This window comes from Filicampus tigris, chromosome 7 (genome assembly GCF_054856515.1).
Source record: "Filicampus tigris isolate MCC_2025a chromosome 7, RoL_Ftig_1.0, whole genome shotgun sequence".
NCBI lineage: Eukaryota > Metazoa > Chordata > Actinopteri > Syngnathiformes > Syngnathidae > Filicampus > Filicampus tigris.
Window position 1 is genome coordinate 8,441,595 of NC_141223.1, and position 25,046 is coordinate 8,466,640.

A 25,046-nucleotide genomic window follows, 5' to 3' on the forward strand; every position below is an offset into this window, starting at 1 on the left:
ATGGCCCATTGCTATTCTGCAGGGGTAATAGATTCTTTGGTCACCACCAGGTAATTCATCATACTTACAAACGCGAAGAGACAGAGTAGGAAGCAAAAAGCTATTAAATCTATCAGAGAAGGGCCGATGCTTTTATGCAGAGAGGAATGCTTTCATGGAAATAGAAAGAAAACAATTAATTATGCAATCTCTGGTGATTATCACAGGGGGCAGATGCCCAGAGAGGCAGGGGGGGGAATGAGTGCACATGAGCACAGATGCATGTACTTGTCTCCTCATGTGTATGCGAGGCGGCTGCCGAGCGGCAATGGACAGGTTTGTGTGTTTGCTTATAGGTCAGTGTCTATTGGACAGCATTGGTATTTATCTCTTTAAACCTCCTGGTTCACCTGTCTGTGCCTGTGTGTGTGTATGTGTGTGTGCGTGGGTGCGTGTGTGTGTATAGATCACCCTTTGCCCACTCACACTCAAACCTCTTTTCGCTTTGGAAGTGGAGTGCGTCAGAGCGAGTGCCACACACACACACACACACACACACACACACACGTGAATGCACGCGCAATAATCAATTGGACCTTTCAGACAGTGATGGATGGACACACCTCGGCTTCTATTTTTACCCATTGGCTCGGCTTGTGGCTGCCTTCTTATCTTCACGGGAAACATTACTGGAGAAACCGCATACTGTAGCAGCCTCGCCTTACCTATCTGGGGGATATTTATGATTGTGTGCATTCCTGAAACATTTGAATAATTGATGACTAGTGTGTGTTTTTGCCTTGGCAGCAGCCCAGTAGGTCTGCCCCAGCCTCCTGGAAGCAGCAGTAAGGCACAGCAACACATTACAAATGGCGGCCCCACAAGGAGACTCCAAGCCCTCTTTGTAATCATTCTGAAATGTGTCAAGGCAAAACAAGATCAAATATGAAAATAAGTAGCGTCAACTCTCCTGAATATGTCTCATTGGGACTCTACTTTTGCTTGATTTGTTATCCATGGAGATGCCTTGAAAACGGACAGACAAAAATGAAGCAAGAGACCTGGTTAAATTGACGAATCGTGGAGAATCATTTTCAAGATTCGGAGCACTTGGTCAACAGGCAAACATAGCTGAAGCATCACAAACTAATTAAACATGCAATTAATTTTACATGATGATTTTATACAGTGTTGGCACAGAATTTGCACAGTTCACGATCACTGAGACATCCGATGTGCAAGTAACTAATGTAAAAGAAACACTGCAAGTCTATTCCAATACAGTGACAATATTTTATATTATTGGACGCTCTATTTTCATGTGCCTCCTAGTGGCATATATTCAGTACAGTTGGCCCCTGCATATTCACAAATAAATTAAAAAAAACGTTTCAATATTGTTTTAGTTGTTCCGGAGCCCATGATTTTGAAGTTCTTATTTTAGGTTTACATTAGTTTGTGTTGTTTGCAAAGTGCTTAGTAACAGCTCCAGCTGTTATGGAATGCGCCATATAAATAAAATTGTATTGTATTGTATCAAACCACCCATGTGTCTGCCTATCATATAGTTTGAGGGGGTATCCAAGTCCAATATTTCCAACACTGCCTGTATCATCCCTCCAGTTTGAGGGGCTTTAAGTTGGTAAGTGAAAACTAGCTGAGCATTCACATTACCTCTTGGCAGTGTGGAAATAGTTCAAAACAAGGTCAAATTGCATCCCATCTGGGGCCCTTTTAGTTGGAGGAGTCACCAGAGGCTGTTCACTAAATGGGTTCACCAAGTGCCTAAAGGAGCCCACTGCTGTTGTTTTTCATGCAGCCTCTAATTTTCTCCAACAGACACAGAGGTCACAGATCGGCGTTGTCTTTGTAAAAATTGAAAAAAATTAAATGTACTTGCAAGACTTCTATTTTCAGCCTGTGTGTGTCCATATGTCTGGTAGCAAATGCTCTTCCTAATGATACTGTACTTCAAGAAGCGCTCCATTAGCAGCAATTACACAATGTTAACTAGGCTCTCCACTCTGAAAAGGAAGTAGACAGAAATGACACCAAAAAAACGACAACGACATGGTACTATTGCATAATTACACTTCATTACAGACGACTGAAAAATTGAAAGAGACCCAGTACAAAAACTGAAAGAGACCCAGTACAAGATCACATCTATTACATCTATTAAATAGATGATGTTTAGTTTACAATATGTTTATTTCTTAGGGTGTACCAGTAGTGTGATTACCCTTCTGAAGAATACTTCTCAGTATGATGCAGTGTAGTATGGACACAAAATGTTCTAAGTAATACCGCTTTTATTAAAATATCCCTCTCAACTGTGGTCCAGATACATTCTGTAGTTGGAATTTTGAGTTAATAATTAATTGGTTAACTTATTAGCCAAAACAAACCCTTACCACTTTATATACCGCTTATCCTAGGATTGCAGCCTCACAGCTGATTTTGGGCGAAAGGCAGACTACAGAATGAACTAGATGCCACTCAATCACTGGGCCCATAACAATAAATAGACAAAATCTAACAGTGACATTCACATCTTCACTGAGTGGGAATTGAACCTACACTACCTGCACGAGAAATTAGGCAAGTGAACCATTGACATCAGTGACAAGCCAAAATACAGTTCATCTGGAAAGTATTCACAGCGCTTCACTTTTTTCACATTTTGTTACAGCCTGATTCCAAAATGGAATACATTCATTTTTCCCCTTCAAAATTCTACACACAACACCTCAAAAGGAAAACATGAAAAAGGCTTTTCTGTAATTCCCGCACATTTTTTAAAAGTAAAAAACAAAAAAATATCACATGTACCTACCTGTAAGGACACAATTTGGAAATGCATACACCTGTCTAGAGTTGTGCTCATGAGTCTACACACCCGTAGGGTTTGTAAATTTATGAGCACTGTGTATAAGGTCCCACAGATGACAGTGCATGTCGGAGCACAAACAAAGCATTAAGTCAAAGGAATTGTCTGTAGACCTGTGACATATAGGATTATCTCAAGGCACAAATCTGGGGAAGGGTACAGAAACATTAATGCTGCTTTGAAGGTTCCAATTGGTACAATGGCCTTCATCATCCGTAAATGGGAGGAGTTCCAAACATCCAGGACAATTCCTAGAGCTGGCTGCCAATTTAAACTGAGCTATCAGGGGAGAAGGGCTTTAGTCAGAGAGGTGACCAAGAACCTTACGGTTACTCTGTCAGCGCTCCACCAGTCCTTTCTGGAGTGAAGAGAACCTTCCAGAAGGACAACCATCTCTGCAGCACTCCACCAACCAGGCCTGTATGGTAGAGTAGCCAGACGGAAGCCACTCCTTAGTCAACAGCCCATTTGCAGTTGGAGAAAATTCTATGGTCTGATGAGACAAAGACTGAACTCTTTGGTGTAAATGCCAGATGTCATGGTTGAAGGAAACTAGGCACTGGTCAACCCCTGATCAATACAATCCCAACAATGAATGAAACAATTGATGCTGTGGGATATTTTTTTATAGAGGTAGGGACTGAGAGACTCGTCAGGATTGATGAATGTAGCAATGTACAGAGACATCCTGGATGAAAACCTGCTCCAGGCTACTCAGGACCTCAGACTAGGGCAAAGGTTTACCTTCCAAGAAGACAACAACCCTAAACACACAGCCAAGAAAACAAAGGATTAGGTGGCCTCTGGAGAACCCTGTGAATGTCCTCGAGTGGTTCAACCAGAGGCCAAACTTGAATCTGATCGAACATCTCTGGAGAGATCTCAAAATGGCTGTTCATGGAGGGTCCCCATCCAACCTGATGGAGTTTGAAAGGTGCTGCAAAAAGGAATGGGAAAAAATGCCGAAAGATATGTAGGTGTGCCAAACGTGTGGCATCATATTCCCCCCCAAAAACTTGAGGCTGTATTGAGCAAAGGCTGTGAACACATACTATATATACATGGGATGTCTTCGTTTTTAGTTTTAATGAATTTGCTAAAAATTTAAAAGCAACGTTTTCCATGTCATTATATGGTGTTGTGTATGGAATATTGGAAAAAAAAAAAACATTTCATTCCATTTTGGGATCAGGCTGTAAACTAACAAAATGTGGGAAAACTTAAACAAGCAACAGATTAAAAAGTGACATATTTTCAGTTAATGCCTGGGTGTGGGTCCAACAGAAGCTTGACACACTTTACATTATTTACCGTTGTACAAATTGCTGTTCTGGCACTTTTATTGAATCACTATGATCTATTCAGATACCTGATGAGAAACTTATCAACCTTCAATCAATCATTATTGTTGTCTGAATGATATTGTGTTGTGTATAGTATTGTCTAAGGGGCGTGATTCTGAGAGTGTGACCGATTCCCTTTCAAAGATCATCAAGCAGACTGATGAGAGGGTGGAAATTATAACAGTGTCTCATCATGGCCATATTACCGGGATTTAGAATTACACACAGTTAAATTCTCCCTGATTCACACACTCAATCACACACCTATTGACAGAAGCGTTGTCTAGTTCCATCACCCAGCCTCCCACAGGCTCGCTCCCTCGCACTCATAGTCCCGCACACATGGTCACACGCCGGAGGGGATGATAGTACAGATGGCTTACTAGAGTAATATTCTCCATATGGGAAGGTAATATCATCAGAACAGTCGTCTTGGGGGGAGAGAGTAGCTGATTAGATCTGGAGAGGAGAGATGATACATGAATCGACTAGACTGCTTTTAGTCGTGTAGAATAAGTTAGGATTGTATTTGTAGTAAAAAATAAGTCTTTTTATGACTTATTTAATGAATATTTTGATTCTCCCCTTGTTTGCGTTGTTTTATTTCTGGCTAGTTTGGTTTCTTCTCACATTCAAAAACATACAGAGTTGGTTAACTGATGACTCTACTGAGTGGCCCGCAAGTCACGATCGCGTTCCTTTTTTTCCCCCCTATTTCGTTTGAGGTATCATTCAGATAGTCATGAGGCCATCAAAATTTGACGTCTTTTGCTTAGCAGTTTTCAATAATCATGTCACTTCCTTGCCCATGGCTCAACAACTGACATTGGAGCAGCGTTGCAAAATTGACGTCTGTTAAGAAGAGTGCACTTCAGCAAGAGGCTGAGAGGCAGGATCTGCTCTTGTTAAACCTCACAACAGAAGGCCGACTACTACCACCACTAACGAAAAATACCAAACTCAGAGGGTAGGCGTTCATGCAAAGGGGGAGAGTCCATCTGGAGGGCTGCACTGGAACTCAGCATCAACAAAAGTTCAATTCAGCAGATGCTTCTGAGAGTGCGAAAGCTTGATCCGTCCCAACTTCTGGCTGTTGAGAGGCTTCAAGTGGAGTATTATGATGCTCAACAACCTCAAGTCAGCTGGGCAGCAGTGTTTGGAACCAGGAGGCAATTTTGCAACGCTGCTCCAATATCAGTTGGTGAGCAAGGGAAAGACATGCTTACAAAAATTGTAAAGCCAGGCAGTCACAAATATATGACTCCATTTACACCGTTTTCACACTGAACCAACCAATAAATATCAATCACCAGCTAAACAAACAATATGATATACCGTATTTTCCGGACTATAAGCCGCTACGTTTTACCTAAGTTTTGAACCATGCGGCTTATAGACTGGTGCAGCTATTCTGTGGATTTTTCTTCCACAGCTAGGGGCGGTCCAACCGGAATTACAATACATCCATCCGTTATAATACAATAAAATTGCCATCCACCAGGTTATGAATTAGGTATTAATGCGGCAGTTAACTGACAAACCGGAGTGGCACCGGGCAGTGAAATGAGGATGACTACTTTATTTCCCCTTAAAAGAGACTGTTAGCAAAGAATCTATTCAGGTACACACAATACATGTACATTTACAGTTCAAAATTGTTCTGTAAATGCAGTAAATGTCTAATTTTTCAACATAGATAGGTGCGGCTTATATGTGTTTATTTTCATTAGTATTATTTTTTAATAGAGTGGGTGCGGCTTATATAAAGATGGGGCTTATAGTCCGGAAAATACGGTAATGAGTAATATCCAGTAACATCAGTCTCCAAATCACTTTAACGTTAGACTGCTGGATAAAGACTGCAAGCTCGTTTTTAATGATGTTTAGTTAGCAGTTAGAAGGATGTGTGCAGTTATCTGCTGTTTGTTTGTGACTGTCTGCAATGCATGCAGAAAGCCCCAAGAGCGTCAAAGTATGTAAGAATGGAGCCAAGTCCTTGGAATCTGTCCATGCAGATACCGCTCTGAACATGCACGTGATCGTTTTATTTATAAGCTTACTGATGAACACAGTGACATTTGTAAGTTAAACACATTCTGCGGAAGGGAGCATACAGTGCAGTCTGCCTACACCACACACCAATTCCCACTTGGTGACTGTGTATGTGCATGCAAAAGGTTTTCTGTCTCTTTATGTGTCCCGTGTTAACAGGTGACCAGTGACCGGTTTACGAAAATGTTTGGGATAGCTTGAGAAATCGTTTAAGGCAATATGAAGATGTATCAGATGTAAGCAATGGATTGAGTGAGCAGTTAATTGATCTGTGTGATCAAGATAGGATTACCAGTGCATGTGGTTTCATTAACTCTTACAAGAAGCCAAACTGAGAGGATTGCACTTTCATCTGGATTTGCACCTGACTGCATTAAATGGCAAGAATTAATTCGAATGGAGATTAGCATTCAACAGCACTGGTTGACTCTGTGCTTGGGAACAAGTACAGACTGTTCAATGCGCTGCTGCCCTGCAGCGTGTATGTGTATGTGTGCGCAACTGCGGATTACCATGGGAGCAGAAAGTGTAACTACACTCCCGGGAGTGGAGAGTGGAGAAGTTGCCCTTTCACAGATATTCTAAAGTCACTCCCTTGTCAAACCCTGAGATCACCGACTAACTCGAGTGTATGTGGAAATGCTATGGGGCGAGCAATGACTGCTTTTTCATTGTGTGTTAATAACGCCCCTAGATACTGTCTACAGCAGTTTGAACACCCTACGTCAGAAGATCTCAAACTTAGAGACGCACGTGCCTTATTTTTTTTAGGGATGCCACAATATCGACAATATCCCAATATTAAAATTGCCACAATATATCGTCGTCGTCATGTCACGATATTAATAGCAGCAAATCTGTTTAAAAACCCAAATTGTTTTCCATCCGTGCAGTTCCAGCACCCTCTGGTGGTTAGTTTATTTGTGCAGTTTAATTTGATGCCACCTATGTTTAAGACCCACACTAATTGCCGATAGGAGCCCATGACCAAACCTATGTCTTTGTGAATGCTTGTATTATATACAAAAACAGAATATTGCGATGTTTTGTTTTTTTAAACACGAGCTCTTTTATTTTACAATATCGTGAGCTTTTATATAGTATCGTGAGCTTTTTATATATCGCCAACCTCCCCACAATATTGTGATCATTATTGCATCGTGAGGTTCACATCGTGATATTATCGTATCGGGACATTGGGATTTCGTGACATTGGGATATCGTGACATCCTGACCTTTTTATTATCTCTACTAAAACAGAACTTAACTCCGATATATTCAGAGAGAATGATAAACCATGAGCATACACAGAACCTTGTCGCTGAGGGATATCCGGAGTCTTGCTCAAGGACACGTCAATACAAGAACGCTTGGTGATCAAACCACCACTTGTGCATTCATGAGCCAACTGCCTCTACCTCACAGCAGCCACAGCAGCCTCTTTCTCCCAATGAGCAGAATTGAATTTGAGCTGAATGAATCAAAACATGTCAAATTAAATTGAATTGTATAGAACAACAAGCACAGGGTTAAGAAGCCAAAGGAGATAACTGTGTTGGAGACAACAAAAAGACGAGTGGAAAAATAAGGAATTAACTAACGAGTCGAGGAGTGAGACCGCAGGTGAAATCAGTGTTGGGATGTCATTCGCTCTGTTAAATTACTCGCCTGTTTATCTAGTGCATTCAATCACGATGGATCTACTCTGCTGAAAGGGCTTGCACACAAACACCGTGTGAGTGTGTGTGTCACTCATGTACTGTGAGGATTGTTTTAATACGATCAGGAAATTCCATTTGAAAATATTTGTGTAGTTCAAGAAGCAAAGGGCGGCGTGCTTAGACACACAACATGCTCACAGTTAGTTTTTGAGTTAGGTTTTGATGTATGGATACACCCTCTCTCATAGCTTCCAAGTTTTGATGAAACATGACTGCTTTACGGAGGAAGTACAAGCAGTCACCTTGAGTCTCTCTGATTTACGTCTTTGATTTGCAGTGTGCCCAGTGTGATAAACTGAGCTATTTTGTTTTCCCATGAAAGGGGCACCAGCTGCACCACCACCTCTGACACTCATCCAAGCCCTCACTGCTGCATTCAAATCTGAAATTAGTTGAAAAGTGGCCAAATTTGCAGGGGCCCCTCTTTGCTTGTTTGTTACATATCCATCAAAAAAGGCACTGATGCAAATTGTATGGTCTCTATGTATAGTCTCTATTCAAGCCTTACTTTGATTTACCTTATGCTCATGCCATGCATGATAATAAGGCACCCGCTTCAAAAAATATTTACAGATGAATGAGGATGTTACCAAAAAAAAAAAAGCCTTGGTGGCTCCGAGGTGGTCGGGCAAAGTTGAGTTGACAAAATGAGCATACTTAAGAGTTTCTGCAAGATCACAAAACTGCTAGCTAAATGAAAAAGCACGCCAGTCTACCAAGTCAGTGTGAAAGTGTGATTGTCCCTTGGAGGAAGACCACATCAGATTACCTACATACTGTATGAGTCTAGTGGGCACCCTACTCTCCTTACTCCCCATCTACCTTTCCGCAGTGATGAATGGTTTCGATATCAGCAGGCGATGTGTGCGTGATGAATGACTGCTCATACAGGAAAGGCCCACCAGACCTGAGCTACTGTTAGTAGCATTTAAAGTTGACTGGGTTACAAGGGTTAAAAGCTTATCTGTCGCATTAGGGTCCCTCATCGCTATTTCACACACACACACACACACACATGGATCTTGAAATACCTTTTCCTATTGATAACAATAATTTTTTAAAAAAACATTCCAGACTCAAACTAATATTTTAAAAAGTATTGTTATACAAGTGTGGGAAAAAAAACATCAGTTAAATGAAAAATGTAAAAACGATAAAATACATCATTAAACACAGGACACACACGCCATGTTTAACTCATTCACTGCCATTGACGTATTTATTTGTCTTTTTCACAGTCCGGCCATTCAATCCCAGGAATTTCTTTACATTTTTTTTTTTTTTTCAAATGTTAGGGTAAAAGAAGGTCTGAAAATGTCTGGCAGTGAATGAGTTAAGTTAAATGTCTGCTCTCTCATTTAGCTTTATCTCTATGGCTGCAGACAATGGCATCATTAGGCCTATTTTAAGGTGACTGAAACCTCCCTAAAATGTTCTTAAGCCTGCCTAAAAGATTTGGTTGCATTTTTTTTTTTTTTGTAATATGTATTTTGGACCAAAAAAGTAACCAGAAAAATCTGAAAATCAGAAAATTACTTATCATTATTCACTTAAATATGATCATAAATCGCTCTCCCCTTTTCTTCAGGACGGGGTTTGTCGTGTGTCGTTTTCCAATCTATTCCACTCGATCGAATTATTGACTGGAATCCCAGTCCATCATATCTTTGGGACTTTGCTTGCACTGGCCCCGAACACGCTGATTTTCCTTTGCACACAAGATGATAAAAGCAGGAAAAATAGAAAAAGCAACGTGAAGGACGGGCAAAAGAAGAAAGTAAGTCTTCATCATTGCTGGTAGGAACAATTAATTAGCTCCTGCCTAACAGCAGCTAGTCCCACTACTAACTACTGCTTGTCAATTAGACACTCCTGGCTGTATACATGAAGATGAAGGTTGTTACTGAGTGAACTCAATTCATGAATTCACGCGATAAAACATGGGCTCACTCACTTATGATTGTCATCCGTAGACATAATAATCAATCAATAACAAAAATGGACTAATAATAATAATTACCCCATGCATATTGAACTATCCGAATCAAGACATGAGTCTGCAGGAAATGTGAGTGTAAAAGGACTGAGTCACAACTGAGTAATAGACCGATTTTCCATCCTTAATTGCTTGATGCTTCCACACACCAAGTAGCTGGCAATTGCCGCTGTTAATTCGATTTTCATTACATTATTAACTCCTGAAAGGGAAACTTTTCTCTCTCTTTCTGTTGATTGAAAATGATGGGCTTGGTATACTTTGTGCCGACACGGTGACATTTTTTTGTATGCCGTTTTCCATGCGCTGTAAAAATTTGCACATAGTTGTTCCTTTTTGTGTGTGTGTGGTTACTGCTGTACACATCCTTCCTGTGTTTGTATATTGTATTAAAAAAACAGTCTGAAATAACACTACAAATCAAATGTTGACTTTAAACTTTGCCATAGTATTATCAATCTTTGTGAGCTTCTTGGGAATTTTTGGGGCTCGCACGCTGCAATCGCTAACATCCGAGACGGTTTAGGTCTTCTCTTCAGCATAGTGAGTGTATAAATTAGATATCGCTGGCATCGGGCCAAAACCTCATGAGTCACATTTTGGTGAATTTCATATTTTTTCAAAAACCTCTACTGTTGGTCAGTCCACACGCGTGGGTGTTACTTTTACACATTATTGACCAATCTAAAGTGCTGAAAATGGCTTACTCTCTTTTTACGTTGCAATGTTAATGGTTGAACGAACTTGTCATTTTTGGAGTCTCCTGAAAAGTGACTATTTTGGAGGTACAAGGTTTTGGCCCGATGCCAGCGATACATTAAAAGTGACAAGTAATCAATTAAATTTCCATGCATTTGTTCAATTCCAGGTTGTAAATAATGAAAGGGTGGATGGTAATTAAACAGATTAGTGAAAAATCACAATGTATAAAGAAGTAAAGCATTCTAATGCTATAATAATGCACTATAATGTGTGGAGATATTATTAAGACTGTTAAACTGTAGATACTTAAACAATTGAACTGTAAAATTATAAACAGTTCAAGGGTTTCAGTGTCAGATCCATGTACAAACTGCCTTTTCCTAAACGATTAATATTCACTCGTTGCTCAGAGACAGGACAACGTCCAATCACGAGACCTTTCCTTGTTTGCATATTTTGCTTGTTATTCTTAATCCATATTCAGTGTTGACTAATTATGATAACTCCCACCAAGTAACTTGGCAAAGGTAAGGATAAGCATCACTGATGTGCTGTGATTTACAGCATGATACAGCAGGATATTAAAAGCGGAAGAATAGATTTTTGTGAAAGGTCAATTTCAAAGTCTGCCATTTCCCGTTTGTTATTTCCGACGACAACCATGTACTCTGTTCCACTCATCCTGTTTGGAACACATTTCCCCCCCCAAAAAACGGACAGGTTGCCAATTGAAGATGCATTTGTCAAAATAAGGATCGCAACAAAGGGCAATTCAGAGTCACATACAATCATGTGTTGGATTACTGGGGGGGAAACTGGACACAATACAAACTCTATACAGAAAGTATTTCTGTATACACCAGAGGGACTTTCTCCCATCTGGTTAATTTGCATTCTTGTCATGACTACTCAGAATAAATAGACAAAGACATTGTATTACCCCAAACGTCATTTTCCTTCAGTCAGTATGGTGCAGTTTGGTATGGCACACCTTTTTTGGAATTTCCATTTTCGGGTATCAAAACCGGATCAGTATCACTCTTTGGCTCTTTTTTTTAGTCTTGTACTTATCACAGTGGTACAGTACCTAAAGTATGACACAGGACACAATCTCAGCCCATTGATAGGTTGACAAACCGTCTCAGACCACACTTCTTTGTTGATTCATAATTTCCACGCTGGAAACGCACAAAAAGGTTTGGCAGTTGAACAACTTTTCAAGGAAAATGTGCTCCAAAAGTTGAACTACAGTCCAGAACTCCGAGTATGAAAAACCAAGACAAGAAAAAAGTGGTGTCCGCTAATCTGCCTCGCATTTAGGCCAAAAAGCTAAAGGGGAAAATCCTCAATAGAACTATGATTGGTAAATAACATGATTTTATTTTTTACCAAAAGGGGTAGTCCAAAGTAGGATGGCTGTCGTTTGATATTATTTACGATGAACATCAGTTTTCGTACTATACGATTTATTTCGTCCTCGGCCTTATGAAAATTAACTTTGTAACCGAAACGATTTGAAGGTCAAGCAGATTGCTGGAACAGACAGTGCTTAGGTTCTGAGGGTCCCCAAGATCTGCTAAGTATTTTAATGAAAATCAGAACCATTGGATAACCGTGTCATTTCCTATTTTTAACTGTCCCTAGGACCACATTGGGGAAAGGGCCATATGTCAGCAACTATTAGCATATTCACCAAACGCGACAACACTTAAGACTATAAAGATAGCTGCCCTCATCTTGGGTACCGGCCCTCATTTTCCCCAATCAGTACTTCTATTCTTAGACTTTGTATTCCACGCTGCCGCGGGGAACACGCCTGCAGATGAGGTGGCAGGGAAGGGAGCTTGCAGGAACAGGTGCAGAGGAGTGGAAGGATATAATCAAAAAGAATAAAGAAGTGAACTGTGGTAGTTTTACCCAAGCGCTTTTTTTTTTTAGCTGTCCCTCACCTCACTGACCTCACAGTCAGCCCTGCATTTGGACACGCAAGGCCAAATAAAGAGCAATTCAGTGGTCTTTCTGGTAACAATCCTGCAGATGTATGGTTGTGTGTGTATGTTTAGAATTGAAAGTCTATCATTTTAGTCCCATAATTCAGTGGTCCCCAGCCATGGGCCGGTCCAGAGAAGTACATAGGGCACATAGTGCCATAGGGGAGGGCGGGGAGGCATTTTTCAAAAATAATCGTAAATGATTTTTTGTTTTATCATTCATTTCAAACATTTTTTGATTTAACATTAAAAAATGTTGAACTATATATATATATAACACCGTAAACTACCAAACCCTGGAATTCCAGACTCAACGCTGTACCAGCGATGGTCAGTAGTCGCATCAAGCGCATTTCTGAGGGCGAGGCAAACCTGAGCAAAAAGACTGTGGAATGAATCACTCAGTGAAGAGCGGACGTGACATCCGAAAAGCGACTTGTGGAACTCGTGGGAAGCAAGGCGAACACATCTTTAGAAATATTTCCAGTGCCATCCGCTGCTGGGATGTTAATGATTCTGTGCTGTATGACCCCCAAAAAATGATATTTTAAATATGGACAAAATACATGCTATTTATATATTTCGTTTTGATAAAATATTTTCAATGCATGTGTACTATACTAATTCAACAACTAAGGTTTGAAGCAAACGACAAAATAACCATGTAGCAAAGATACATACAGAATGTTACTAAAGTACAGAATTACGGACATACAGAATGTTGGATGACCTAAAATACACTCCATGTAAAACGCACAATAAACCCTCACTCTCTATTTATGAAGACATTGCTTCTCACTATTTAACGTTGTTCCATTCGAGAACGTTAAATATGAAATCCATAAGGTGGCTGAACTCCCCTGCCTCCTTATTGATTGTCCCACTTTTACCGGTACTTTATATGATCTGCATAGTTGCCGCTGATGCATTGCATACACTTATTATTACTGTGTCATTAAACGTCCATTGAAGAAGTTGATCTTTTGTGACTTTGTCTACTGCATGTTGTAAATGCAGGAAAACCCATTTCAAATCCGGGCTGCGAGTTCAGATACTCATACAATATTAAACAACACACCTTGGTCTACTTTGGTGTGGTAAAAGTGGGTTGGTGGTACAATGTGGCTGTGGGCTGATATATTACATGACTGACAGAGGCCCTGGAAAATCATTATTTCAATGTGCGGCATAACGTGAAGTGCCCCAAAGTGATTTTTTTCCCCCACAGGACCCCAAATCCTTGGTGGCAACCCTGCTTCTCATGGTGTATTGTTATGGAAAGTGGACCATTGTAAAACTAATTCATCATTCCGACCATCTTCTGTACTGTTTTTTTCCTGTTCACGGTACCAGAGTGCTGGATCCTATCCCAGCTAACTTCTGTTGAAATGAAGATGGCACCCAGTATTGGTCACCAGTCCATCACAGAGCACATACAGTACATACTGTAGAAACAGATAGCCATTCACATTCACACCCTCACTGAGTCAGATGTGAACACAGTCTGCCTGCAGACAAGTCGGGAGAGTGAACCACTACACTATCAGATTCAATCAGCGGTACAGCAAATTAGTCCATTCATGAGCATAATGCTCGCTCAATGGTTATTTAGGAAGACTGAATTTCTAACCTACAAAGGAATATTCAGGCAACACTGAAAAGAGAAACAAGGACAAACAGAGTCATAACATAGGCACTTTTCATTATGTTTTCGCAGTAGATTGTCTAAACAAATTTGGTCTCTGTTAAGTCTCTTTGCTTCTGAGACCTTATTGCAGCTATCAAACCCTAGAGAGAAAAATAGTCTTTTTTTTTTTTTTTTTTTGCCAGACAGCACTATTCACCTAACAACTACGCCAATAAAATCTCTGAGAGGTGGAGTGCTCACAATTCTTCCTCATTAAACGCTAAATAAGATAATGCTGCCAAGAAATTCGGGCCGGCAAGCGGTAGTGGATTAATTCTGAAAATGTCCATGGCCAACTTTATGGCAACACACTTTGAAAATAATACTGTCAGAGATGGAAGTTTGTGGGCGCTGAGTGCCAGATGCTTTGGCATAATACTTTTAAAGCTTCTGTTGCATCACTGGAGGACACTGACCTTGCACAATGTGCATCATATCAGTCTTAATTTCAATGCTAATCACAATCTGCAGTTTGAGATTACACTCCTGCCGTTTTAACTTTTACACGGTAATTGTATTTCCCCTGCGGTTGGCTGGCACCTGGTCCAGGGCGTAAGTACATTTTGCCCAAAGTCAGATGGATTAGGCTCCACTTACCCGTGACCTTAATGAGGACAAGTGGTATCAGAGGAGTCAAATCCAGGTCCAAATAGTACAAACCCTGCCACACTTCGGCTTTACACAACCGGCAGGTAAACGAGCTATGCATTCAATCTATTTAATCTTTTTTTTTTTTTTAACCAATCGGGAAAAGAAAGAATTTACTTCTCTCACATTGCGAGAAAGCTCTATAGGAAAGGGAAAGGGACAAATATTATTCCTCAATATTACCTTTATCTGCTTTAGCATGAACCAAAATGAACTTTTGGTATATATTTGACTGACACGCAGTCATCTGCTTACTCACATGAAACAATGAACCAGACATTGCTTTCTAGTTTTACTCCGTGCAGTAAATTTTTATCCTGTGGGTTTGCAGATGACGAACAGTGCACATTTTGTCTGTTGCTGCACTGTGGTAACAGGTACAGTAATTAATCATGAGCTTTGTTTATAAGTCCTTGGTGTTAAACAAAATGCAATTATTCATCCTGAAAAAAAGAAATACCGAGCTATGGCTTCCTGACGAAACGAAAAAGGAGTGTATGCTGCAGAGCAACAGCTGCAGAAACAGAGATAGCTGTAAAGTACATTTCAAGGCTCACTCCATGGAATAGAGACTTACCGTATACAATGAGAAAGACAAATGATGGCGCAAAGTCATTAGGAAGCAGAGGCAAAGACATTGGAACAAGACAAAAAGTTACACAAATGCTAATCTTGAGAGAACCAGTGAGATCCCAGGAGACCTATTGTGTCCAACGTGTTGGCTGTGGTGCCGATGCACCACCAAAAAGGTCCCCTCCTCTCATTAAAGCTTACGAGGCAAGGTTGGTGAATGTTTTATTGCAATGAGGCCTACAAATCTGCATTGTCCTGCTTGGCACACGCGCCTTTAAACTAAGGCTGTGATGTGCCAGACAATATAAGAGGCCAAGAGATGGACTGCAGCATCAATGAGCAAAGACAGGTGGACTAAGTCATACTGAGATTTTAATACATTTCGGGTAGGTGCGCTTGTAAAAATGCAGTCCGCCATCCTATGCGTGTTTGGTTTAAAAAGATGTTTTGCATCATGGCAAACATTTCCTTTTGCTTGAATTTAAAGAAACCCTTTAGGAGTGTGGGGAAAATAGAATTCAAAACCTCATCTAGGCCAGCTTTTGTTATATTTCCATAAAATGTCATAATCTGTCATGGGAGCAGTATTCAGAGACCCCCCTTTTTTTTTATTTCGGTTCAAATGCTTTGCACGAAAAGAAAAAAAAAAATCTAAATTCATCTAAGAGCAAGGAAATGTCATTTTCCTCAACAAAGCTGTCAAAGAAATGCACTCGTATGTGGCTCCTCGTTTGCCCACAGAGAGTGTGAGGACATCATTTCTCTCCACTGGGAAGCAACTTTTATCAACCAAAAAAGCCTTCATGAATGAATGGTAGGCATTTTCCTTGCAACTTTCTGTCAAATATGAACATATTCATAACCAGGCTGTGCTGGCTCTCCGCTTGCTGATAGCCACTATCAGGATTGAAGGTAGTTTTTCTGAGGAAAAAAAAATATCAGAGTCCAATGGCCACATGTATAGGCGTGAAGGCACCAGGCTATTCTAGCCAGTCAGGCTGGAAAAAGTCCAGAGCAATGTTGTTAATTACTTGTTATAATATATATTGTAAAACATTTGAAGGACTTAGTGTCTTGCTATTTATATGTGTTTTCTGTAATCGTATTTTAATGTTTTTCTTTACATCATTGCCAGCCGGGGGGGTACAGATGAAAAATAGCATTTTGGTTAATTCTGGCTTTTTTTGTTTTTAAACCATGATTTTTTCATGTTTTATGTGAAATTGCACTGACCCTTTTTAAATAAAATATTCTAATAATAATGGAATAATTCATACAGACTGGGTGAATGTTACATGAGACTGGTAAAAACAAATTTTAAAAAATTTAAAATGTAATGAAATACATGCCGGCACGGTGCTCGACTGGTTAGCACGTCCGCCTCACAGTTCAGAGTTCGTGGGTTCGATCCCTGCTCCGGCCTCCCTGTGTGGAGTTTGCATGTTCTCCCCGTGCCTGCGTGGGTTTTCTGCGGGTACTCCGGTTTCCTCCCACATTCCAAAAACATGCATGGTAAGTTGATTGGACACTCTAAAATTGCCCCTAGGTGTGATTGTGAGTGCGGTTGTTTGTCTCTGAGTGCCCTGCGATTGGCTGGCAACCGATTCAGGGTGTCCCCCGCCTACTGCCCGAAGACAGCTGGGATAGGCTCCAGCACGCCCCGCCACCCTTGTGAGGAGAAGCGGTATAGCTAGTGGATGGATGGATGAAATACATATCGCACTGTGGTTGATTTAGAGGACACCATGACTCAGCTTGTACTGAATAACTCATTCCAAGAACATTCTATGCAAGTTGTCTAAATTGAAGATATTCAGCTCGTGTCATAATCAAAGACTAAATCCCTGCCTTATCGCCTGCCGGGTGCAGAGGTCTCAGCTTTCCCTAATTGCCACAAGGCGAAGCGTCAAAGCTGCATGTCCCTCACTGTTTACTCCCACTGAGGCTTAGAGCTGATAATGGAATTACTCTGAGTCCCAGGAGGGAGAAAAGGAGGGAACCAAAGAAGAGTAGAGGAGAGAGAGAGAGAGAGAGAGAGGCAGAGAGCGAGAGAGAGAGAAATAGGGGGAGGTTGGATGGAGTATCTGATAGATGTGAGAAGAAAAGAAAGATGAAGTACCCAGTGATCGCCGCTTGTTGCCAAAAGCAAAGTCTGCAGACTCACTGTTTAGTCCAAAGTGATGTATCATAAGGTGGTGTGTGACTTATGATGCTGGATGCGGCTCAAGTTCAAAAGTCAGACCATGAAAACATGAGCACAAGAAACAGCTTTCCTGACTTCACCCACTAAATGCTCGATAAATGAAGACGGAGCTGTGTGTGTTTTTCTCGAGTTGCAGAGCCACAATGCGCGGCATATTTTAGCATCAAACTCAACTTTCATTTCAAAGTGAGCCTGTAAACTGTTTTTTGTTCTTGTTGGTGGTGGTGGTGTTTGTATGTTTAGTAATTCCTATGACTAGTCATTTTTTCTAGTTAGCTAATTAAGTATATTATTTGGAAAGTCTGACCTTCCTCTAAATAAATGCAAGACAACGGACTATACTCTCTGGCCATATTATAAATAAACTGAATTAGATTGGTATGCCTAATTTGTAAGGATCATTCATTTGTGTGGTGAGCAGCACAACTGAGTGTGTGTGTGCGTGCGCTCACGGAATGTGCCAAGCCTTCACGGCCTGTGCCAGACAGCTTATTGTGCTGTTGCTATTGACTCTTGTTTTATGTTTGGATAAATAAATACAAATATAAACCTGGTACACCTTCTTATTCTAATAGTATGTCATAAACTGTGTTGTTCGATGTATAACCAGGCGGAATTTAATGTCAAGGTACTGCAGTACATTTCTTCATAGTCATGTATGCTTTTTGTTTGTTTTCACAAATAATGTATTGTAAGTGAGCTCATTCAGTGTTTCTAATCACCTTTTCCATTTGCATCCTTCAATCATTTTCCATCCACACTCTTCTCCTTCCTCCATTTCCAACCCCCTGGCAGTCTGTTCTCAGTATTCAAGGGGAGTCTTTGCCATATTCGGCCTTTATGACAAACGCTCAGTCAACACGCTGACATCGTTCTGTGGGGCCCTGCACATCAGCCTGGTGACGCCCAGCTTCCCCACTGAAGGAGAGGCTCAGTTCACCCTGCAGCTGCGGCCATCCATCAGAGGGGCTTTGCTGTCCCTTTTGGACCACTACGACTGGAGCCGATTTGTCTTTCTTTACGATACGGACAGAGGTAAAAAGAGGCCACAACACACACAAACGGCATACAAATAGCACAGCGGTGCCTTGAGACACGAGTCTAATTTGGTCAGTGGCCATGCTCGTAACTTGAAACACCGCAAATCATCCGGTCGGACGTGATCCACCGTCCCACGGTATGGAACTGTGTTGTGTGTGCGCGCTTGTGTGAATGCATGTTTTTCTTCCCATGGTCAAGGCTGTCTGGGTTCATACCCTTGGTGATGAGAGATGAAAGTGAAGAGAGAGGCGGACGACAAGAGTCAGTCAAGTTGTCTAGGCAGCCAGGAAGAGAGGAGGCATGAAGGACACGTGTGAGACGAGAGGGGCAGGGGACAAACAAGTTGATAGGTCGTTCATCGGAAATGAAAGGAGGCGGTGGGTGGGCGGCGGGGTGATTACAGCGACTGGAAGGAAGCCAGAAGTGGGAGGAGACTGGAAGGCAAAGAAGGAGAAGAAGAAGGAAATGAAGGAGAAAGGCAGCATAGGGTGGATGTGTAGACTTTTAGCTGTGCTCACTTGGCTAAGGAAGGGTCCCGCATTATCAGCTCCCATTAGGCTCTGATGCTAGTAATGTGCTAGAAAATGGCCACCAACACTGTGTTCTGCTTTACACTCACTACAGTGCTACTACGAACGAGAGCCAATAAAATGAGTGCCTTTTTGAAGATAACTCTAAATACAGCATAGGGATGTAGACAATCACAAAGTATCCCATATTCTATTAAAGATGTTGAACCGCAACATACTGAGAGGCATTTTTAACTCGTGTAGCATCGCTAACCGAAATATTAAGAAACAGACGTAGGTTTATATTAGATTGCAATTATAAACATCCATCCATCCATTTGTCACGCACGATCGGGGGCGGAAGGCGGTCTTTACACAGGCCAACTTCACATCATCCACAAGTGGAGATCTTCATGCAGTTCCTTATAAACCTAATTTGCGTGTGTCAATCTCCTACATGGACTTCAGTGAGTCTCTTTCTGCTTCCGCAATGTAGACCGCACACCTCGCTTGCACTGAACTTAAAGGGAACGAGGGGAGCCGCTTCAGTTGGCTGGGAATCGAATCAGCTGTGTTCATTCCCACAACGGCGCATATTACAAAATTAGTATAGCAACAGAGCATACACAATACCACACACGTCAAAATACTATTAAGGATATAAACGATAGAGGTTCATATGGTATTGTTATACCATTTGCGACATTGGTATCTACACGCAGAATGGTCAGGCAAACAAACAAACAAACAAATGATCCCTAGGAATCGATTTACTGGGACCTGTTCTCAAAAAGAACCAGTTTTTGGATTCCCATCTCTATTAACAGCTACATTTTCTCTTGTGAACTTTTTTTTAATCTAAACTCAACACAGAGTTACAGTCACGGATGGCACAGAGCAAATGTCATGTCTCAAATTATGTGATTTGTTTGACCTTTTCTTACTTTACTGAATTCAAATTCGGAGTGTTCCACATTGTGTTTAGTGAATTCCACCAGACACAAGAAACCTCCTTTGAAACCGAGTATTGACTCACAATGTAATAGTGTTTGGCACATCATCATCTCCTGATGTACTTGATGTGCTGGTCAAGAGAGGATTGTTGCGAGGGATGCTACGGTAAGTGCTTTACCCTCTACCTTGGAAGACAAGACATTAGGGTATTGCTTCGGTGAATGAGATGGGCTGATGAGTCTGCTGGATTTTAATGCGCACCTGCAAGCATTTTGCTGATATTGCCAATATGCGCTCGCGGTGTTGTAATTGTGATGAAATCAAACATTTTCTGAACACTGATGGGAATATTACGCATTACCATTTTTTGTAAAAACGGCAAAATATAATCGCTTCACATTTCAAGCAGGTCTCACATTGTTCATGCATCACATTTTCCCTTCTCCGTTTTCTTTGTCACTTACTAGGTTATGCGATCCTGCAGGCAATCATGGAGAGAGCGGGGCAAAACGGCTGGCAGGTAAGTAGACTCACGCACATACACAAGTCTGGAAACGGCCTAAAATAAACACACATCGTCATCACACATCATATAAGAAATGGTTTGCATGACATCTGTACTTTTTATTTGAGATGCAATTTTGTTATCAAATGACATGCCATTTATGTCTGCCTACTAATTGCTATGCAATATTACCTCAGGTGAGTGCGATCTGTGTGGAGAGTTTCAACGAGGCTGGGTATCGCCGACTTTTAGAAGACCTGGACCGACGTCAAGAGAGGAAATTTGTCATCGACTTGGATCCAGAGAGACTACAGAGCATGCTAGAACAGGTGCTGTCAATGTACTACAATGTACTATTTACCTAATCCAGAAGAATCGTCTTCTTGAGTCGATTCAAAGCCTTATACTGCGACTAGAGTACATTTTTTTGTATTATTGTTTTCCATTCATTCAACTATCCATTTTCGATACCACTTATCCTCTAAATCTCCTACGATTATTAGAATGAATTTAGTCATACTAAATTAATCACCGTATCATATACTGTAGTTGCTTGTGCAATCGGTGCACAATGCTTCCTTGTCCAAGCCGAACACTCTCTCGCTCTCTCTCTTTCTCTCTCGGGTATGGTTGAGGTTATCCCTTAGAGGGATTTTTTTCTTGCCTCTGTCGCCTAGTGCTTTCTGATGCGGACTTCAATTGGTCCCTTAATGTCTGAGGCGTGTGGTTCCAGACCAGCTTCACATCGTCACGCTAATAACATAACTGCCGAACTCAGTGGTGCCGAAGTCCCGTCCTCAAGAGGCCCTACCCAGTCTGTTTTATTTGTCTCCCTCCTCCAACACAACTGATTCAAATGATCGGATTGTTATCAGGCTTATGAAAAGCTTGCAAATGAGCTGATCATTTAAATCGGGTATGTTGGAGGAGGGCGACATATAAAACAGGCTGGATAGGGGCTCTCGAGGATCGGATTTGGGCACTCCTGGCCTAACTCAATTTTTTGCCAAAGTCCGATTTTTGTCGGAAATGACCCTCCTTGGTCAAATGAGATGCAAGTTTGGCAGAGTTAAAAGATGAGTTAGGTTACTGTACCTGAGGAAAAATCTGAGGGGGGGGGGGGTGTCAATATGGAGATATTACACAAATTGAACCAAATCTAAAAGACCTTAATGAAAAAAAAAAAAAAAGCTTTGCAACATGCCAGCACAGAAGACTTACCAGAACATGATTAATTACAGTCATTAATAGAGCAATGGCACTTTTCCATTTTGATGTTTCCATTTCATCGCTACTCTCTGCCAGCTAGTTGTCAGCTTCAGGCAACGTGTGGCAGCAGGCCCTATTCGAATGAAACAAAAGAATAATTTACCGCATGAAATTAATTGAGTAAAATATGAGTTCCAATAGCACATGAATATCACAGGTTCATTTACGGAGAGCACTGTCAGGCCCATATGAACCGGTTGGGCCAGTGAGCATGCACCAATAGCATTGGAACGTGAGGTCAAACATGTTCGACATCAATGCTGCCTGACCGTTATTTAAAATGAGATCAACAAGGATAATTTTTAACAAGAATTTTTTATTTTTTTTGTCACTTTAGTAGTTATAATGGCTGTGTGGTGGGCGTGCCGCATGTTCTTTTACTTGGCTTGTGAAAGATGACGTGGCAGAAACAGCCAATCCAAAACCAAGTCTGCAAATACATAACACAAAAGTGTGTGCGCGTGTGTGTATGCGTCGCTTGACTAACGTTTCTTTGCAATGTCCCATTGATTCTGTCACCTAACATCCGAGCCACCGTCTGTACTTTTGACACACTTGAACAAGCGTGATCCGAATCCGACGCAGAACACGCGTTCACCACTAATGCAGACATGTAGGATATCTATTGCGTAAGTGAATTGCGTTACATGAAAACAAACCCAAACACATTTGCCTCGAAATGTGTGTAACCACTGAACTACACACAGCCCACGTCCCAGACAGACAGACTGCTTTTTAATTGGACTCTGTGGTGAGTGAGCAGACAGACGGAGGTACACACAAACACACATTAGTGTTTACAACAGACACAAACTCATGTCGCAATGGGCTCGACAGTGCCTGTGTTGGCTAGCGTCCCCGCTCAGAGACACACTTCTCTGTTCGTCAGGCCCTGCCAGCTGCACTCTGTGTATGTGTTTGCGTGTGCGTTTGTGTGTGTGTATAAGTGTGGCTGCTGATATGAGAGGCTGGTAGAAAGAACTGTCAATTACTTATAGCATATAAATTGGCCCTATCATGGTATCAATAATGACTTAACTTAAAGAATTTTGAGTGCAGTATCACCGCTCAGTTTGACTCTTACGCTAAGGACGCCGGCATTTAATCTATCACATTACGGCCGACTAACCAAGCTATTGAGTGTTGTCGGTGCTGATAATCAGTAGCTTCGGAATGATCCGAAATACGTTTCATCAATGAAACAGTTCAGTGCAATTGTTTAACAAGTTATTTCCTCAACCAATGTCATTTTGAATTTATCATAGCCAACCTAGTAGTCATCATTTTAATGTGTTGCATTTTGTCAATCTTTCTTCAGGCGGTCAGTGTGGGGAAACACATAAAAGGCTACCACTACATCATAGCAAACCTGGTAAGACATCTTTGGCTATTTTCTGGCGTTATACCGTGTCACGTTTGGCAATTGCCAGATATGAAAACAAAACAACCAGATCATATGCCTGAATTGCATTGTTACCACATTTGACTTCTCAATGTCTATATTCATTCATAATATGCTGCATTTTGTTGCTTGGTTCAACAAGTTCCAGATGTTGGTATCAGGCTCAAAGGAGTCAATTTAGCAATGCCTCATTTTTAATCCCTCAGTCGTCGAGAAGAGGGCTGGAAGATGAGGTCAACCTGGAAAAAGCTCTCGGCGCTTTTAGCAATTACTTTTCATCAATCCGGGATCAGGCTCACATGTTTCTACCTTGTACTCTACCTCCTTTCTAAATGAATCACTCTACATGACCTCTCTACTACACACAGTAGCTCTGTGTGAAATCTTATCAAGTAGCAGAAGTGACACCGTATTCATCAGGAGTAAATAGTGTCGATAATCTGTGCGAGTGTGATAAGATGGTACAAGATTTCGTATTCTCCTGATAATAGGAAGTGGATCATAATGGGTTTTTTTGTTTTGTTTTTGGGTGATTGTGCTTCCTTCCAGGGGTTCAAAGACATTTCTCTGGAAAGGTTCATGCACGGTGGCGCCAATGTGACTGGTTTCCAGCTAGTGGACTTCAGCAAGCCTATTGTCATTAAACTGATGCAGCGTTGGAACGAACTAGATCAGAGGGAATATCCTGGATCAGAGAGCCCACCCAAGGTAGGAGTTATCTCACACACTAAGAAATAAAGATTGGACGACAGTAGCAGCAAGAGATTACTAAGTCTTCAATATAATTAAGCAACATTTTAAAAAATGACTCATATCTACATAGTTATTAAAGGTGAAGAATCAGGACTCAAAGGGGTCTAATTGATCATATACAACCCTTGATCAATGGGGCCGACAATGTTTATGTATATGGCTGGGGGGTCGCGGCCGGAAGGGTACCCAGGTCAAGGGTGGAGGGTCGCGGCCGGATGGGCAAAAAAGGGTCAAGTGCCCAGCTCTGTGTACTATATAAAGACCCACATTGAGAGATATTGCTTTTTCTTCATAACTCAGGTCCTTTCAAGGTTATCCCCGATATTTTCGCTGTTAGTTCAAGTTCTTATCCAAACATTGCAGCTGTAAGAGCAATGTACCGGTTGATCCAACAGAGGAATCAATGTCAGCGAGAAGGTTTCGCTGCATATTTTCTTTCCCTGCCTTCACTTCCTTTCCACCTAATCCCAGCTATCTAGTCTTGTTTGTTTTGGGATTTTCATGTGATTACACAGTCAGATCCCTTATATGTAACAGTATGTATAGTGTGTATTCCACAATCTAACCCCCCCCACCCCCCTCTGTATTTGCACTCCTCTGTTTACTCCCCACATAGCAGTGTTCTTACTCTCTCTACTTGTCTTTTTCTTTTCAATAAGTGTCTTCTGTAATTCCTTTTTCACACTGTTATTGATCTATGAATTGTACGACAGACAGTTCTGTTTTTTATTTCCATATGTTATCTGGAGATGTGCCCACTTAACCACATAATATATGTACAAGTCCAAAGTAATGGAGATATTTGTCCCACTCTGGCTGGCATAGAAA

At 41.2% G+C, this 25,046-nt stretch overlaps 1 protein-coding gene across 8 annotated transcripts in view; it reads left to right on the forward strand.

The window, feature by feature from the left end:
- Positions 1-25,046, forward strand: part of gria4a (glutamate receptor, ionotropic, AMPA 4a) — a 95,926-nt gene that overhangs the window by 19,271 nt on the left and 51,609 nt on the right. For all 8 annotated transcript variants that reach the window (XR_015087419.1, XM_086035235.1, XM_086035228.1 and 5 more), the window contains exons 3-7: positions 18,581-18,820; positions 20,757-20,809; positions 20,992-21,123; positions 23,382-23,435; positions 24,015-24,173. Coding sequence is in view for 7 of the 8 variants with exons in the window: in XM_086035235.1 (XP_085891361.1) it covers positions 18,581-18,820; positions 20,757-20,809; positions 20,992-21,123; positions 23,382-23,435; positions 24,015-24,173 (638 nt within the window). In the remaining variant the exon portion in view is untranslated. The remainder of the gene's footprint in view (positions 1-18,580; positions 18,821-20,756; positions 20,810-20,991; positions 21,124-23,381; positions 23,436-24,014; positions 24,174-25,046) is intronic.